This window comes from Pipra filicauda, unplaced genomic scaffold (assembly GCF_003945595.2).
Source record: "Pipra filicauda isolate LSUMZ 115617 unplaced genomic scaffold, ASM394559v2 scaffold57_size4234018_pilon, whole genome shotgun sequence".
Lineage (NCBI taxonomy): Eukaryota > Metazoa > Chordata > Aves > Passeriformes > Pipridae > Pipra > Pipra filicauda.
Window position 1 is genome coordinate 1,097,877 of NW_024104731.1, and position 16,321 is coordinate 1,114,197.

General features: G+C 52.3%; 2 protein-coding genes across 2 annotated transcripts; one reads left to right on the forward strand and one right to left on the reverse strand.

The window, feature by feature from the left end:
• Positions 1-2,670: 2,670 nt before the first annotated feature.
• On the reverse strand, positions 2,671-15,251 carry LOC114001884. The gene is made up of 5 exons (XM_039387653.1): positions 15,127-15,251; positions 11,966-12,065; positions 7,484-7,607; positions 4,290-4,383; positions 2,671-3,069 (listed from the first exon to the last, which is right to left on the reverse strand). Exons 1-5 carry the CDS (start codon positions 15,249-15,251, stop codon positions 2,847-2,849), a joined length of 666 nt encoding a protein of 221 aa, XP_039243587.1. The 3' UTR covers positions 2,671-2,846.
• Positions 9,866-13,092, forward strand: FOXB1 (forkhead box B1). Its single transcript, XM_027747429.2, has 2 exons — positions 9,866-10,274; positions 10,684-13,092. Exon 2 carries the CDS (start codon positions 10,707-10,709, stop codon positions 11,667-11,669), a length of 963 nt encoding a protein of 320 aa, XP_027603230.1. The 5' UTR covers positions 9,866-10,274; positions 10,684-10,706; the 3' UTR covers positions 11,670-13,092.
• Positions 15,252-16,321: the final 1,070 nt, after the last annotated feature.

Consider the following 16,321-nt stretch of genomic DNA (forward strand, 5'->3'; position numbering starts at 1 on the left):
CACCCAGCTACAGCAAAGTAAGGGGGAAATCTGGAAGCCACTCCAGCCCTGCACCTTTTCTCCACAGAACTGAGTTTTCTCCCCAGAATAAAACACTCAGGGGTGCGTGGGAGGGCCGGAGGCTCCACTGAACGGACCGACCAGAGGCAAAGCTGAGAGAGACCCCCGGGCCGTACCTGCTCCGGGCGGCAGGTCCAGCGCTCCCAGGAATCCCGGCTGCTCCCGGCGGGATTCCCCCCGGGAAGGCGGCTCCGCGCGGGCCGCCGCGCCCTGACAAGCGCTAATCAACCTGAGCTGTGTAATTGATTCTAATGAGCTCGGATCTGGCTCTGGAGCCGCACTCACGACCGCCCGAAGTCGGCGGCGGCTCCGGCCGCGCTCCCTGCCCGCAGCCCCTGCCCGGCCGGACCGCAGCCGCCCCTGTAACCTTCTCCTCCCGCCACAATTAATTGAGATATCTTTTACACTTGATGTGTTGTAAAATTAATGCCTAATTTATGTAATTAGTCAATTAACTGTAATTCTAGCATATGGTGCCAAATGCCCAGAAGGTGTTCTTGTTTCCCAGGTACTTATTTTGATGTCATGAAATGCAGCTAATTAATTTTACATGCATATTAATTTCGGATCTATTTAGCGGCTCCCTTTGTGAAGGCAGATTTAATATTTGTCTTTCTAACCTTTTTGGGCAAATTCCGCGCTCGGTGTTGAAATGGAGGTGACTTTTAAAACACATTTCCATCGGTCTCCCTTTCCTCTGCGGAGCCTCTGCTGACACCGGGTCGATCTCTCCTGTGTGAAGATGCACAAGGGCTGATTATCTATAGCTTCCCGCACATCTATAACTGTCGCAAGATACAGCTATTGAATTTAAATCCGATTAATATTTAATATTAAACATTTCTCAGGGAATTTTTGTTTGTTTTTTGCAAAGCACAATATCCCACGGACATTTTTTTTTAAATAGCTGCTCTTAATACAATGCTCCTTGGAAAAATTATGAGAATTGAATTATCGCCTAATTAGAAAATGAGCGTAATCCTGATCGCTGGCTTCTGATGTTCGCAGTTCTCCTGACTGCGCTGAGAAACTGCACTTCGCCTCTCCCGGCCCCGGGAAGCGCTCCCGCTCCTCCCAGCAAACCGTTCAGGTTCCACTTCTGTCTCTGTCGGAAAGCGATCGCGTTTGATTTTGTCCATAATACTGGGAAAGATGAGATTATGCCTCTTCTTTCTGCAGTTTGTGCAGAGATTAAGGGGTTAATCGCATCGCGGGCTTTCCCGCTCCCCAGATGCTGAGAGAAGATTTAAGTAGAAAAAGAGATGAAACCCGTAGTCTACGCCTCAAATTCCCAGCGATACCCTTTTCCCTTTGCCGCAGCAGCACTAATTGCCGCATTACGCTCATCTCTGGGGTGAGGGGAGGTACAAACGCGCCTGGCTGAGGGTGCGGGACTCCGCGCGTGGGGCGGGCGCGCTCCCGCTGCCCGGACCTCTCCAGCCCCGGGGAAAGGCTTTCCTGCGGAGCGGCAGGACGGGACTTGGCTCTTTGAGCCTCTACGCGAGTGCTGTGGCGTCATAAAACTTTTTATCCCCCTTTCTGGATAAATTAATGAGCAATTTAATTAATAAAATCAGAGAGTAGCGTAAGTGCTATGATAATGAAGTTAAATGAGCGCGCAGTAAAATATTCACTAATCCAGCACATTGGCAAATGCCCCCTTAATTCTGCTTAGCACTAAAAGGGTTTTGAGCACCATAATGAGATTCCTCTGTCTGCTAATTAATTGACACTCTCCTGAATATTCATATGTGCTAGCACCAATACGTTCCTAATTGCACCGTGGAATGGATCTCAGAGGAAAGTAAATCGCCATAGACTTAATTAAAATAATGTATGCCAGATCCAGCTCGCTGAAGACGAGACATTTGCCATCAAGCAGTGTAAGAAAGTGGCACCTGGTTTGTAGCGAAAAATGAGGAGAAAATCTTTATCCCTCCCAAGGTGAAGTCAGCAGGGGCTGCGAAGCGCCAGGCTTTTCAGCCTGGAGATCTGGAAGCGAGAGAGCTTCGCCTTCCACCGCCGCGGCCAGTGCGCGACCCGCGGAGCCCGATCGCGTTCGGGGCCGCGCTCGGAGGAACCGCAGCTCAAAGGGGGGAGCGGGCTCTGCACGGTGAGGTGGGAGAAATCTGGTCAGGGATGCCCTCTACAGAAGCGTTCAGGGAAAACCGTTTGTCTCCGGCGAGGGAGAGGAGGAGGGGGAGGCAGCGAAGGAGGGAGGGAGCAGCCACATTTGTAAACTTTTCCTTGAGGGGAATCCGGTGCCTTTGAAGCTCAGTCTCTGAATGGATTGTTCTTTGCACCTCCAGACTAATACTGTGAGCTAATATTGTACATTTAAATTGTTCTGCTGTTAAAAGCGTGGCAAGTTGCGCTGAGAAATGAGCGCCTGGCGCTGCCTGGCCGCGGCCTCCATCCCGCGCCGGGGGAGCGGCGGGGGCCGCGCCCCGGGCTCGCTGGGCGGGCTGCGCCCAGGCCCCGCATCCCCCGCTGCCGCTGCAAAGCACACGTAAAGCGCTTTGCTAGGTCTTTTCCTTCCCTACCAGCTCAGGAAACGAAAAGGAAAACTGGTTTCTTGGAAAAGACAGCTTTTAAAAAAATCACCACAGGTTAGAAACTAAAAAGAGTTTATTTGAAGACATACAAATGCATATTTATTATACACATGTAGGCATTAACAATGTAAATTACACCGCCAGCACTTGCTGGTTGTTTATTCATTAGATCTTTAGAAAATCTACATTGCCTGCAGATAGCGGGATGATAATGTGAGATACACAAGCAGTTTACCCAGGCAGCTCCGCCCGGCTCCGCGCGGGGCTCCAACAGGTCCGCGGGGCTCCGCGCCGGCCACGGGTCCCTCTCGCTACCGGGGGCGCTTCTTCCGAGTGTGATTCTACCTTGACGAGAAAACGGCCGTGCCCACTGAAACCGCCGTCACCCAAAATACAGCGCGAGGGTTTTACGGGTCGTGGCTCAAGAGGGAGCGAACTTAGGCGGAAACACTTCCTAGCAGAAGAAATACGAAGGGGCTCCCCTGAATGACAGCGCAGGCATCTCGCTCTCACAGCTCTAAAAGCTCTGCCGTTCGCAATACCTTTTATTCCCATGTAAAATCTTTCCTCGCCAAAAGGAGTAAAAATCCTCTATCAAATTCTATCCTCTTCGGCTGACTGAATGCTGTGTGACTACCGTATCTCTCGATAATAAAGACAGAGAAAAATATATGGGAAGAAATCGCTGCGGGGAAATCTTTTCTAAAGTTAGATCCAAAGAATCTCTTCCAGGAATGAAATATTAAAGAAGGTTAATATGGTTTTTGCTGTAGAGCTGAGGGTTGATGGGAAGACGGGAGCTGTGCGGCCGGGAGCTGAGGGTGGAGGATGTCAACAGATGCAAGGGAGCGATGGAAGCCGCTGGACTCGGGAAGCGCAACCAGCGCTTCGCCTGCAGCCGCCGGGCTGCCCTGTCACCCCCCGCCCTGCCCTTCCCTGCGCTGCGGGGCGCGGTGCGGGGCATTCCCCGCAGCCTCGAGCCGGCCCTGCGGACCCCGAGGTGGGCGCTGGGCCGGTCCCCGCAGCAAGGGAGGGGGCGGGCAGCCCCCCTGCTTTCCCGAGGACACAGCCGGGAAGGCGCTGCCCCTTCCCCGCGACACGGGCCCGCACTCGCGGGTGTGCGGGGGCCGGGGGGCTCTGGGCGGTGCTGTCCCGTCCCGTCCCATCCCGTCCCGCCGAGGAGCGGGGGCGGGGAGCGCCGCGCTCGGGAATCGTCCTCCCTTCCCTGGGCAGCTCGGTGGGTGGCAGCGGGGCGGGGGGCGCGGGGAGGGGGCTGCGGCAGGAAGGCAAAGCGCCCACACATCGCACCGCACCCCCACCGCGCTGCGGCAACTCACGGGTCTGTTTGCAAACATGCCCCCCGCCAACAGCGAGAAAAACACGAGCATTCAAAGTTCTGACCCTAATTAAAGCCCGGCTCGTTAAAGACTTCACACAATGCAGGAAAAAGTTTGTCCGAGCCTGAATTCCGCGAGCGGTTATTACCTTTGCTTTTAAAGAGGGGAAATAACCGTAACGTGCGCGCCATTATTCTTGTGGATATGCAATTTAAAATCATCGCCAATTGTCATAAAAACCATTTCACAATGTTTAGCTAAGTAATAACTTAGTCATTTAAAGGTGGTTTTCCGGGCGACACGGACATGCAATTCAAGAAAGATTTACATTGCTTACGGGCTTTGCACCGCCGTTCTGACCGCAGTGGGAACGGGACTCAGTCTAATTTTTTTCTTTCTGATTTTGCACGGAACACCAAGACGAGACCAGACTGTGGGAGAAAGCGTGAATGGGATGAGCGTGTCTCGGAAAAAAAAAAGCTGATGATAAAAAATAAAGTTTATGAAACGGACGGATTTGGAAAGAAGAGTCCTCGAAAAAAAAAGAGAGGGAGAAAGAAAAGAAAGAAAGAAAAGAATGAAAAAGGAAAATCAAGTTTGCTCCACCCAGCTATTAACCAAAACACAATACCTTTTTCTGGGTGGTACTGCACAGAAGTTGATTCAGTTTTGACAATGTTGTTTAGCTATCATTTGCTATTTTGAATGAATGGGAGCAATCCCCCTTTTTACAACAGTTGTTTCCTATTATGGAGAGGTGCAGCAGTTGAGGGCAGACATGTGAAAGTGGCTGTTTGATTCCCTTTTTCATCCCCCTGACCCTGCCTTTGTCCCTCCTCACCCTGGGAATGTCACGCCTCACTACTTCACTTTGAGATGCTCTAGAAAGTGGCTTTGTTATTCCCTTTTAGACATACACGAAATTGTTCTCATTCCCCCTGCTGTAAAAGATACTTCAAATTGGGACTCGGTTCACAAGTGCAATGCAATTTGGCTTAGCTCAACCTTTGTTCTGCTTGTACAAATGACCAAACAGTGCACACATTATACAGTTGATCTACTGCTCCCTTTACACCAGAGTTAGCGGCTGGGAGAAAAGCAAGTTAATCCCTTCAATACTAAGGTGGCATTTTCAATATTTCCTACAATGCGAGAAGGAGAAGAGAGGGCAGCTTGAAATGCGACATTTGTTTAAAAGGGAAGATTAAAAAGAAAAAGTTTGCGAGGCCTCCCCTGTTACTTCTCCAAATAAATAAATAAACAAACCAACAAGTCCCAAACGTGTAGATAAATACTCCAGCGCCTCCGGGAAGGCAAGGGAAGTTTACCAGAAAGACAGGCTCTCAGGGCAGTAACGTCGAGACTCGAGCTGGAATCCGCGCCAACAGCGCAGTAATAACAGTGCTGGGGACTCACCGCTGCTGCGGGGCCCGAGCCCGCGGCCCGGGCACACCTGTATGGCCCTGAATACACCTGTACAGCCCGGGCACACCTGAGCAGCCCGGGCACACCTGAGTGGCCCCGGGCACACCTGTATGGCCCTGAGTACACCTGTACAGCCCGGGCACACCTGAGCAGCCCGGGCACACCTGAGTGGCCCCGAGCATACCAGAGCGGCCCTGAGCACACCCGCACAGCCCGGGCACACCCGTATGGCCCGGGCACACCCGCACGGCCCCGCGGAGGTGGGACGGGCGGGGGGCAGGCGCGGGCAGCGCTGTGTGTGCCCAGCCGGAGCTCACGCACTCCGTGTGTCGGCCCCGCGCAGCCCCGGCTCCTCCGAGCCCTCCAGGGAGGTCCCGGGGACGCGGAGGGAGGGGGGGCTGCGGGGCCGCGCTTACCCGCGCGTGGATTGACCGCCGGCGACGGAGGAAAAAGAGCTTTCCCAGGAAACCAGCCCCAGGAGCGATGAGCGGGAGCAGCAGCCTCCTCCCGGGCTTAAGGAATTCGAGTGGTCCCAGCGCGGGCTCTCTTCGCGCTGGGCAGGGGCGAAACGATGGCGCTGGGCCGGGACAGGGGGCCCAGCCGGTGCCCCCCCGGCGGTGGCGCAGCGGGGACAAGTGCCGGGTGCTGGTGGCGCTTGAAATCGCCGACGGGGCGGGCGAGGACAGCGCGAACAGGCAGCCGGCTCTGAGGAGGGTGACAGCGGCGAGGAGCCAGCGGGCGGCACGGCAAGGCAGGGCAAGGCAGGGCAGGGCAAGGCAGGGCAGGGGTGGCCGAGCCCAGCGCCGGGAGCCCCGGGCCCCGAGGGGCGCAGCCGGGCCAGGGCCTCCTCGGGCACAAAGCGCACTGTGCACCTCAAGCTATCGGGAATACAGGTTTGGGGAGCAGTTCTCAGTCCAGCCTTGACAAGCAGGGGGAGTTTGTTTAGTGCTCGTTGGGAAAGGAACAAAATCCTTTTGAAAGGGCGCTAAGTAGTTTCACGCCAAAGTGGCAGATTTGGTGAAGAATGTGGGGTGGGACAAAGCCCTGCCGTTCCCAGAGCGGCCGCAGCGCTTCGGGAAACCGCACCGGGAATTCAAGCACACAGAAAAGCAGGAGACCCCAAATCTCCCTCCTGGCCCCCGAGAAGGAAAAAGAAGCAGAACCATTACTGAAAAAAAGAGAGCAAGGCTTAGCCGAAACGCAGCCACAACCAGCAGCCTGGAGTTGACTTTCCAAAACGGGGGAAGCTTGCTCAGAGCCTGGCATTGTGTTTTGCAGCCTAGGAAACCCTAAGAAGCTGGTACTTCCCCCCTCCCTTCTCTTTTCTCCCAACTGGTTTGTAAATATTAACAAGGTTGTGAGCTATTCTCTCACACGGAGTGGGTTTTTTCTACCCTTGGAAAACTTCTTGGCTTCCCCCCACAGCCCCTCTCCCACTCCTCCCCTCTGCAAAGCTGCACACCTGCTTGCAGCCACAAGGATTCAAAATCAATATTGTATTTGTCACTTTTCTGTCTCCTTTTCCTCTCTCAACAGACCTGCTTGCCACTGAGGCGAATTGTGGATTTATGGAGGAAAATTAGCATAAATTATTAGCAAATCTGTAAACGTGTGTGGTCTTGCTTGTGGGAAAGGGGGCTATTGCAAACCTTCCATGCAGAAAGGTGGTCCATGATGGGCTCCATGCAAGGGCTGAATGGCCCTTGCACGAAATAGATTTCCATTGGGTTTGCACATTGATATAATTGACTTATGTGTATTTTATACAGTTTTCCCAACACTTCCTCTGAGCTCCTTATTTGAATTAGACTTCAGAAAAACGTCTATTTGTTTTGGTGTCCTACACAATGGATTTGGATTCACTTGCATCCTCTCCTCCTCCCTAGTGTTGGCTTTCAAAGTAAAAAGCAAATGCTACAAGTTGCATTTAAATCCTGTACTTCCCAGGTCTATCATCTGTTGTGTGCTTAACACGAGGTGAAACTTTGGGTATCAATTAGTGGGATGACTTCACCTGCCCTACCCCTCCGCTCACACATTCCTTTACAATGGAAAAAAAAAAAAAAAAAAAGAAGGAAAAAAAAATTGTGCGCCTTCCAGCCATACCTCGTTCGCACTCGGAGCAGCAAATGACAACGGAAGTCGACTTTTCTGTAACTTTGCAGCTTGCGGTTCCCTCTTGCACCAGCGGTTGTTTTGTTTTGTTTTCTTTCTTCGGAAAGAAAAGGTGCTGGGAAAAAGAGGAAGAAAAGAATTTGTCACTTTGTGAATCTTATTCACTCCCGTGCTGTTTCTGAGCCGTCTTTTTGATGGGCATCCCAGGAGTGAACTTGGGCTGAGAAACAAAACTCGAACTGCGGGGTGTTAGGAGTTGGGGATGGGGGGCTGGGATGTGGTAGGGCAGTGTCCCTTACACCCACATATTTGGGGGCTCTCAATACAGAAATAGAAGCCTTCTGCGTGGTGTCCTGGTGACGCCGGGAGGAATCTGTCCTCATTTCAGAGTATCGTCTTTCTTACCCCCTAATAAACAGTCATCATCTCATCACCTCTTACACCCCCAAAAATATTTCTGGAGACTGCCTTCCTGCCCTGCCCGGCTGGACGGAGCATCTCTGAGCCGGTTAAACTGAGCAGGGCAGCTCTCGGGCTCTGAACCGCACAAACGCTCCCGGGCCCTTCCCTGCCAGGGGCACAGGGTGACATGCGGCAGGTCTCCCTCCAAAAGGGCTCGTTAGCTCGGCAGCGCGGGGCCGCTCGGCTGCTCGGAGTCCTAGGAACACAATTATTTGCTCATTATTCTCTAAACGACATCCTGCCCCGAGAGAGAGGGATTAGATGGGACCGAGGGCAGGCGGGTTGGAAGGAGGGGAGCGCAGTGTAACACACACGAGATCGGCGCGGTGTGAAATGCGGTTTCCAGACTGCTGCCAGGTTTGAGGGAGCCCCGCTTGCTGGGGACGGTCCCTCCGAGGAGGCTCCCAGGCGCCCGCAGAGCCCGTGCCGCAGCGATCGCCCTGCGGAGCCGCCGCCGCGCTCCCTCCCCCAGCCCGGCTATTTTTGCTGAATTAAGAAGGTGACATTATTCTTCTTTTCAAGTACTTCTGTTAATATTGAAAAACGTGCGCTTGCATTTCAAGAGCGCGCTCTCAGCCTCAGCAGCCATTTCAATATTAATGAAATTGTTTAATCTCCTAAATTCATCGTGTTTAAGTTACGTTTTGGTGAGTTATTGACCGACTCCGAAATATTGTTAATGGAGTTGATGTGTATTCACCACAAAGGCTCTTCCTCCCAGGGCTTGCAGCTCCCGAGACAATCTTTAATTCTGGCTCTAGGGTGACAGGATGCACCGCAGCCTCGGGAATACACATCATACAAACTTCCCCCCTGTGCTAGGGCAAGCCTGGGACTTTCCGGGCCTCATCCTCCCCCCAGGACACGCGGCTGGCAGCGAGCTGCTCGTCTGGGCTGCGCTTCCAGGATCGGGCCTCGGTTCCCGGGGAGGAGGGAGGCGGTGAAGCAGAGAGACCCGCAATTCGGATGCTCCACACCCTGCCTGCTCCTCCACACCCTGCCTGCTCCTCCACACCCTGCCTGCTCCTCCACACCCTGCCTGCTGCTCCACACCCTGCCTGCTCCTCCACACACGGGTGCGCACCGAGCAGCACACAGGCAAGCGAACAGCCTGAGACACAGCGCGTAAATCCCACAGAAGGCGTCAAACTGAGGATATTGAGCATCATGACCGGTGACAGAGACTGGACAGCCCGGCCCAGCTCCGCGGGACCCCCCAGTCCCGAGGCCGGCCGGGCAGAGGGGCGAGCGGACTCTCCGCGGCCCCGCGAGCAGAACGGCGGCGTGCAGGGAACTCGTTCCCGAGCACACCGGGCTGTGCCACGGCCGGGAGCCCGCTCGCTGGGATTATTTAGGGCGATTCCCACGGCTTTACACCAACAGGTCCGCAGAACCAGTCCTGCATGGGCTGGGGGGGGAGGGTGGAGCGTGGTGGGGGGGGGGAGAGTAACTTCCCGGGGCGGCGGCTACCGAGGAGCCCCGATCTTATCGCTCCTCGAAAGAACCTTCGCTCGGGGAGAGCGGATTTGGCAAAGAGAAAGTCTCTCGTTACAGAGAAAAAGGCTTGCCTTAAGTTAGCCAACAATACAAATCAGATAACAATGCAGAACAAACAGAATACCACAGCCAAGCAATTTCCATGTCAAACATCCCACTGCTCAGTACCTCCATTTGTAAGTGTGAATTGCAGACTAAGCTTCCTGCAAAGTCCACAGAGAGGTTAGTGCATACCTTCCCCCCCACCCCCAGCCACCGGGTACCATCGCACTGCAATTCCGCTGGCGGAGCCTTTTCACCCCTCGCCTTGTCTTCAAATGGAAATGATTCCCATTGGCCCAAGGTGTCCATGTAAATAGGTGTAAATGAAACCAGATTATGCCTTTCTCTCCAGCCCCCTCCTCCCTGCTCCCCTCCCCCTGCTCCCAAGGCGATTGTCATATGATAGCAAAGAAGTGGCACATTAATGAAGCGCCTCTACAGGGGTCTTTTCTGCTCATGTCACCACATAAAACTATCAGATGGTTAGAGGAAGGACATGGAGGCAACTACTTAGCTCATCGCGGCTGCAGAGAAGCAAACAAGCCTCTGCTCCAGTCCAGCTGCCGGTGGTGTAAAAGAAGCTGATTCAGCCCGCGGAGGCGAAGGGAGGGGTGTACAAGAGGATTCCCAAAACCGAGCCAGCTCGCTGCCTCCTCAGGACTAAACCGGAGCAGAGTGGCCGCGAAAGGAGGGACAGACACGCCGGAGGAGCGGGGTGGGAAAGAGCCCGGACTCTCAGCTGCGTCCCGGATGCGGACTGTCAACTTCCAGCAACTCTAAGGTGGGCATATGCAGGGGGTAGCACGAAGTGGGAGACGAGGGGAGGGGAGGGGATGGGGTCCCCTTCTTCTCCTCGCCGAGACCAGAAGACAGAGCTATCACTAGAGTAACTTTACGGCCGCGGGCTGCAGCGGGAAGGCCAGGCTCAGGGAGGCCGGAGCTGGGAGAGGCACACCGTTTTTCCCCCGCCGGCGGCACAGAGCTCCGGGCTGTTTTCTCCTGCCCCCATCCTTCCATCCCCCGCCCCCATCCCGAGGGCTGAGGTCCATCGTGCCCTTTCCCTGCGTCCTTCTGTGTCCAGCCCGGCCCCAGACCCACCGCCTGCCCCGACTGGGTGTCCGTGCAAATCCTCTCGGACTCACCCCTCTCCCCCCATCCCCGCCCCCTCCCTTGTCGATGCCCCTCTGCAGATCTCCCCGGTCGCCTTGCGAAGATGCCTCGCCCGGGCAGAAACACTTACAGTGATCAGAAGCCTCCCTACTCCTACATCTCGCTGACCGCCATGGCGATCCAGAGCTCCCCGGAGAAGATGTTGCCCCTGAGCGAGATCTACAAGTTCATCATGGACCGCTTCCCCTACTACCGGGAGAACACGCAGCGCTGGCAGAACTCCCTCCGCCACAACCTGTCCTTCAACGACTGCTTCATCAAGATCCCGCGGCGCCCCGACCAGCCGGGCAAGGGCAGCTTCTGGGCGCTGCACCCCAGCTGCGGGGACATGTTCGAGAACGGCAGCTTCCTGCGGCGCCGCAAACGCTTCAAGGTGGTCAAGTCGGACCACCTGGCCCCCAGCAAGCCGGCGGACGCGGCGCAGTACCTGCAGCAGCAGGCGAAGCTGCGGCTCAGCGCCCTCGCGGCCACCGGCACCCACCTGCCCCAGATGTCCACGTACAACCTCGGCGTGTCCCAGCCCTCCAGCTTCAAGCACCCCTTCGCCATCGAGAACATCATCGCCAGAGAGTACAAGATGCCCGGGGGCCTCGCCTTCTCCACGATGCAGCCCATGCCGGCCGCCTACCCCCTCCCCAACCAGTTGACTACGGTGGGCAGCTCCATTGGCACGGGCTGGCCCCACATGTACAGCTCCGGCATGATCGACACCGCCACCCCCATCTCCATGGCCAGCAGCGAGTACGGCGCCTACGGCGTGCCCATCAAGCCGCTGTGCCACGGGGGGCAGACTTTGCCGGCCATCCCCGTCCCCATCAAGCCGACCCCCGCCGCAGTGCCGGCCCTGCCCGCCCTGCCCGCGCCCATCCCCACCATCCTGTCGAACTCGCCGCCCTCCCTCAGCCCCACGTCCTCGCAGACGGCCACCAGCCAGAGCAGCCCGGCCACCCCCAGCGAGACTCTGACCAGCCCCGCGCCCGCCCTGCACTCGGTGGCCGTGCACTGACCCGGGCCGCCTGCGCGGACTCTGCCTTCCCTCTCTCCCAAAGTTTCCTCGGAGCTCTCCTCCCTCCCCGCCTCTCCCTCCTTCCGCTCCTTTCCTCTCTTCTCTCCACTCTTTTCCTCGAAAGCAGAGACAACTCCCCGCGGGAAGCTGAGGTTTGCCGTGAGCCCTCCCTCGGGGTTCGGCTTTCCCCCTGCTCCTGAACTTTGCTTTCCGTTCTCCCGAGGCGAAAGGACCCGGCCCGGCCCCCTCCCGCCCGGTAGGAACTGCCACTTGCATCGCTAGTTTTCCAAAAGTACTTCAGGCATCTTCGCTGTGCCGGCGGCCAGGCGAGCCTGGCCCGGCGACGCCTCTTTCCTTCCTTTGTACGGGGAAGAGCAGGGTGTATCCAGGACCGGTCTGTAATTCCACAGACAGGGATGGCCGCTGCCTCACTGCACGGGAGCAGCGGCGTTTCCAGCCTCCAAGCAGCCAACGCTCGGATCTTGGAAACGCCGGGAAGTGCTCGTGTCCTTTGTGCGGGTCTCGTTGTTACAAAGGGCAGGATTTCCCGGGGCCAGGCTGCGGGAATCCCCGGGCAGGAGCCCCAGGCAGGGGGTGCGGGGCCGGCGCGGGAACAGGATCCACGCGAGGGAACCGCCGCGGTCCACTCAGCCCACACCTATAATGTTTACAAAGCGCCTGTTCTAATGTAAATACTGAACTTGCATCTGTACTGTACATCAGATGGGGTCCCTTTTGCAGTACCTGTTGTAACGTGGATGTTTACTGTAGTTTTCAGGTGAAAGAGAAGTTGACTCGCCTGCTAACTTCTGATTAACCCGAAGGTTTCGGGGGCTGGGGTTTCCTTTGTCGTTTGTTGGAGTTTTTTGTTGTTGTTATTTTAAAAATTTTGTAGCTATTTATTTCATAGCTTAAAAACAAACAACAACAATAATTATAATAAAAAGAAACCTGTCACCAAGCACATGACCCGACATAGCTTAAAGAAAAGCTGCTGAAGTCACTGATAAAATGTGGAAAAGTAATACAATAGCAGGTACAAACTGTGGAGGTCATCCTGATTTCTGCTGGGGCTTTGCAGACAAGAGAGAGGGGGCTAGGGAAACTGTAAATGTTTGTGCATATGAATGATTATAAAATGTGTAAAATGCACTTTTGTTTGATATACTCCTTTCTAGTTTTAGGTAGTTTGCTGGAAACTGAACTGTTGTTCTGTTGTGAACTGCTTAAGTTAAGAAAAAAAAAAAGAACACCCCCTCCAAATGGCATTAGTGTCTATTGAAACTGTAAAGACATTTCTTTTTATCTTTTTTTTTTTCCTGTACAGAATAAGCATGTCATTTTAAATATTGGTGTTCTTGTTCCCAGCATGTGTGTTTTAAGACAAAGGTTAAAAAGTGTCTACGTTAAATTATGAACCTAGTCGTCCAAATAATATTTTCTCATTAAAATATGTAAATGTAGATTTAGTTTCTTATTTGTCTTTTTAAAGAGTTTACAGGAGAAAAGAAAAAACATTAGTTGATGACAAAGGAATGACGCTATTCCAATATTTAGATAATCTAAACAGCCTTTTCATGCAAGGTTACTATAAATGTAGTTATTTACATACCACCACGTCTCAGATAAAGTTGTCGTTATTGCCGGTTTAGCGAAGGGATAACGCACTGTGTTCTGTGGGTTTATACATCTGTGCATCTACGCATACACATCTGCGTTTGTGCCCTCTGCACTCACACCGAATACAAACACGAATTACATTTACACCTGCTTGGATGTAACTTATCACCTACGCACTCCCAGTTACATTTTATCTAAAAAGTATAAAAATCAGTAAGCTCCTGCGGTAGAGAGCAAACATAAAAACCCTTAAAGAATTAGTTCCTTTTCAAGAGTGAGAATACTGAATTTTTGCCAGCAGTGTTTTTTCTTACAAGTGGCATCTCAAAATCTTTTTCGAGTGAAAGTGAGCTATTATAGCCCTTTACCTGTCGTTTAAGCCTCCTCAAGCACAAGTTAGTCCAGCCACTGCTGTAATTTCTCCATCTCTACTGATCAACACTTTCCAAAAACGGTAGGTTGCAAACTGTAACACTTAAAATTGTGCTCGTTTTTCTGTAACTAAATATACAGTCCCTTTTAAAAAGTAAGGGCAACGTAGTTACAATGAAAACTGGATTCCGGGCACACTTTGCAGTGGGGTTCTCCAAATCTGTTAGGGATTTTACAAGGATTCTGCGACTGCTGAAAATGACAGAAGCAATCCAGTGAAATTACCAGCGAAGTGTTTCGGAGACGAGGAGGCTGCGAGCACAGTTATGAGATAACCACACACTGAAGTGCTTCCTAGCAAGAAAACGATATTGTATTCTAATGAACAGACAGGATTCGCGAATTCTACGGCAATGATGTTACAGAGGTTTTGTCTCTGACTGATCTCTCTGAATTTCTGGACCACAAACACAGTAAGTGACATCCTCATTTACTTATTACAAACCACAAGGTCCTTGCAAAAGTTTTAAGATTAATGTAGAGGGCAATTAATCCAGTTGTGACCATTTTTTCAAAAAGGGAACGGATCCCACACACAGAAAAAAGGTGAAAAATACATGAATCATTGGGCTGATTAAAATGCATGAAGCTGCTAAAGCTTGTCAGATGGGGGACAACTGAACTCATTCATCAAGTCCAACCCACGATTATATCAACACGATCAGCTAAAGAAAGCATTCAAAACTTATCACCAGATCAATGGACACATAACTCGACAAACTTTTCCTAAACAAGCGATGACCTACATTTTTAGACGACGAGGACGCTTTTTCTCCTTCCTTTTTTTTTTCTTTTAAGATCTAACAGTCAGAATAAATCCTCAAAGATGAAATCCGAGCTCAGCTAAGAAGATGAAGCTGCACTTTCAGAGTTTCTTTTTTTTTAAACTATACAGTAGCGGCGGAGATAACGATCTGAAAAGATTATGGCCCAAAGCAAAATATTTTCAAAAGGTGCAATAGCTTTCTCGTTGCATAATGCCATAGTATGAGTCTCCACCGTACTTTTAAAGTGCCATTTTCCTCCTTATCTCTGCGGTTGCCCGAGACTTTGGCAGCCCGAGGACCCCCCTCTGCCCGCGCCCTCGGCCGCGCTCCTCCGCGCATCTCCGCCCGCGCCCCGATGTTGTGATGCTGCTCTCGAACAAATACTGCAGCTCAGCGCGTCGCTTGAATTTACTGCTTTGACTTGTTAAATCTCCCTAATGGCTCAAGTCCAATGTCAATAAACACAGATCTGAAATGGAACAGCGAGAGACAACGGCGCGGAGGGAAGGGCCGAGGGGGGGCGAGGGAACCAGCCCCGGCCGAGCTCTGGGCCGCGTTCACACATTTCGTGGGGGGCCGGGGGGGATCTTTATCTTTTTTATTTTATTTGCCAGCGAGACATTGTAAGCTGAGCGTACTTGATGCAAAGCGAGCGTTCATTCCAGGCAAAAGCTCTTTTCTTCCGGAGGATGGGTTTGAGCCCGGCTGTGCAAGGTAAGCCCGAGAACCCAGCCGGGCTTGGCGGCTCGGGCTTTTGCTCCATGTCAGCGCATGGTGTGTGAATCCTTTCTCGGCGGCGTATTTCTTTCCTTTTTTTTTTTTTTGTTTTGTTTTCTCTCCCCTCGACATGTGACAAGACACCACCCCACAGGACTGAATCCTCTATTGAAGACAGCCAGCTCTTTCTCTCTCAGAATATTTATTTTCTCTCGGACCGCGCCTTGCGGGGAAGGGCGGTCTGTGCCAGGTAGGGAGAAAAGAACTCCCCGGCGACCCCTGAGAGGGAGTTTTATGAGCCAGCCTTTTTTCAGAAGTGGTCCTTGGGAAAGGGACAAAAAACTTAGCAGCTTTATCAACTTCAGTGCCGAATTATCTCGGAATCTTAATATAAATATCACTTTGTGAGTTCGTTATTTTTTTGTTTTGTTTTTATTAACAAAAAGAAACCGAGGCTGTGAAGCCTTGGAGGGGCTGTATTTGTTTCTTTTAAACTAACAACAAATTATCTAATTAATATGTTTCAATTACAGCATGAAAAAGAGAGGCTTTGGACCGCCTGCAGTGGGTTTACAATAGCCCCAGAGCCCACTATAAGAATTTACAATAACTTCACATCTGTTTCTTTATTTCCCACTTTTCGAGTCTAAAACTCCTCTTGAAATCACTTCAAACCGTGGCCCAAGTTATGAAATATGGTCTCTCTGCCAGGAAAAAAAAAAGGTAGAAAGAAAAAAAGGACAAAACTTTGCAGATCGAGGCTTCATTTGCAAGCTAGAAAGTGAAAGCCCCATTGAAGAGCATTAAACAAATATATTAGAATTCTGTCACTTTATGCAATTGAGTAGATCAAATAAAGGGTCCCAGGCCACTTCATTCACTCTCATTCACTTGAATAGAAAATGCAAAGAATAGCAAACCTAGACTGGGCCACCGATGTAGATTTAGCCCTTTTTTTCTGAGAGACAAAAAGGCTGAATTTTCACAAACACATTGCTGACTCGGGGACTAGGAAACCAGCACTGAAACCCCTTTGGAATTTAAATTCATTTTATCTTCCTCTCTCTTTCTGGGTCCCTTCGCGCTACAGGGCAAGTTGCACTGGCACCCTTGCCT

Bases quoted from the DNA above. Each gene is read 5' to 3' on its own strand.
- FOXB1 (XM_027747429.2), top strand. From the start codon at position 10,707: ATGCCTCGCCCGGGCAGAAACACTTACAGTGATCAGAAGCCTCCCTAC.
- LOC114001884 (XM_039387653.1), bottom strand. From the start codon at position 15,251: ATGGAGCAAAAGCCCGAGCCGCCAAGCCCGGCTGGGTTCTCGGGCTTA. The intron at 12,066-15,126 runs GTACGCTCAGCT...GTGGAATTACAG, and splicing joins GAACGCTCGCTTTGCATCAA to ACCGGTCCTGGATACACCCT. The intron at 7,608-11,965 runs GTACTTTTGGAA...TCTTTTTCCCAG, and splicing joins GCACAGCGAAGATGCCTGAA to CACCTTTTCTTTCCGAAGAA.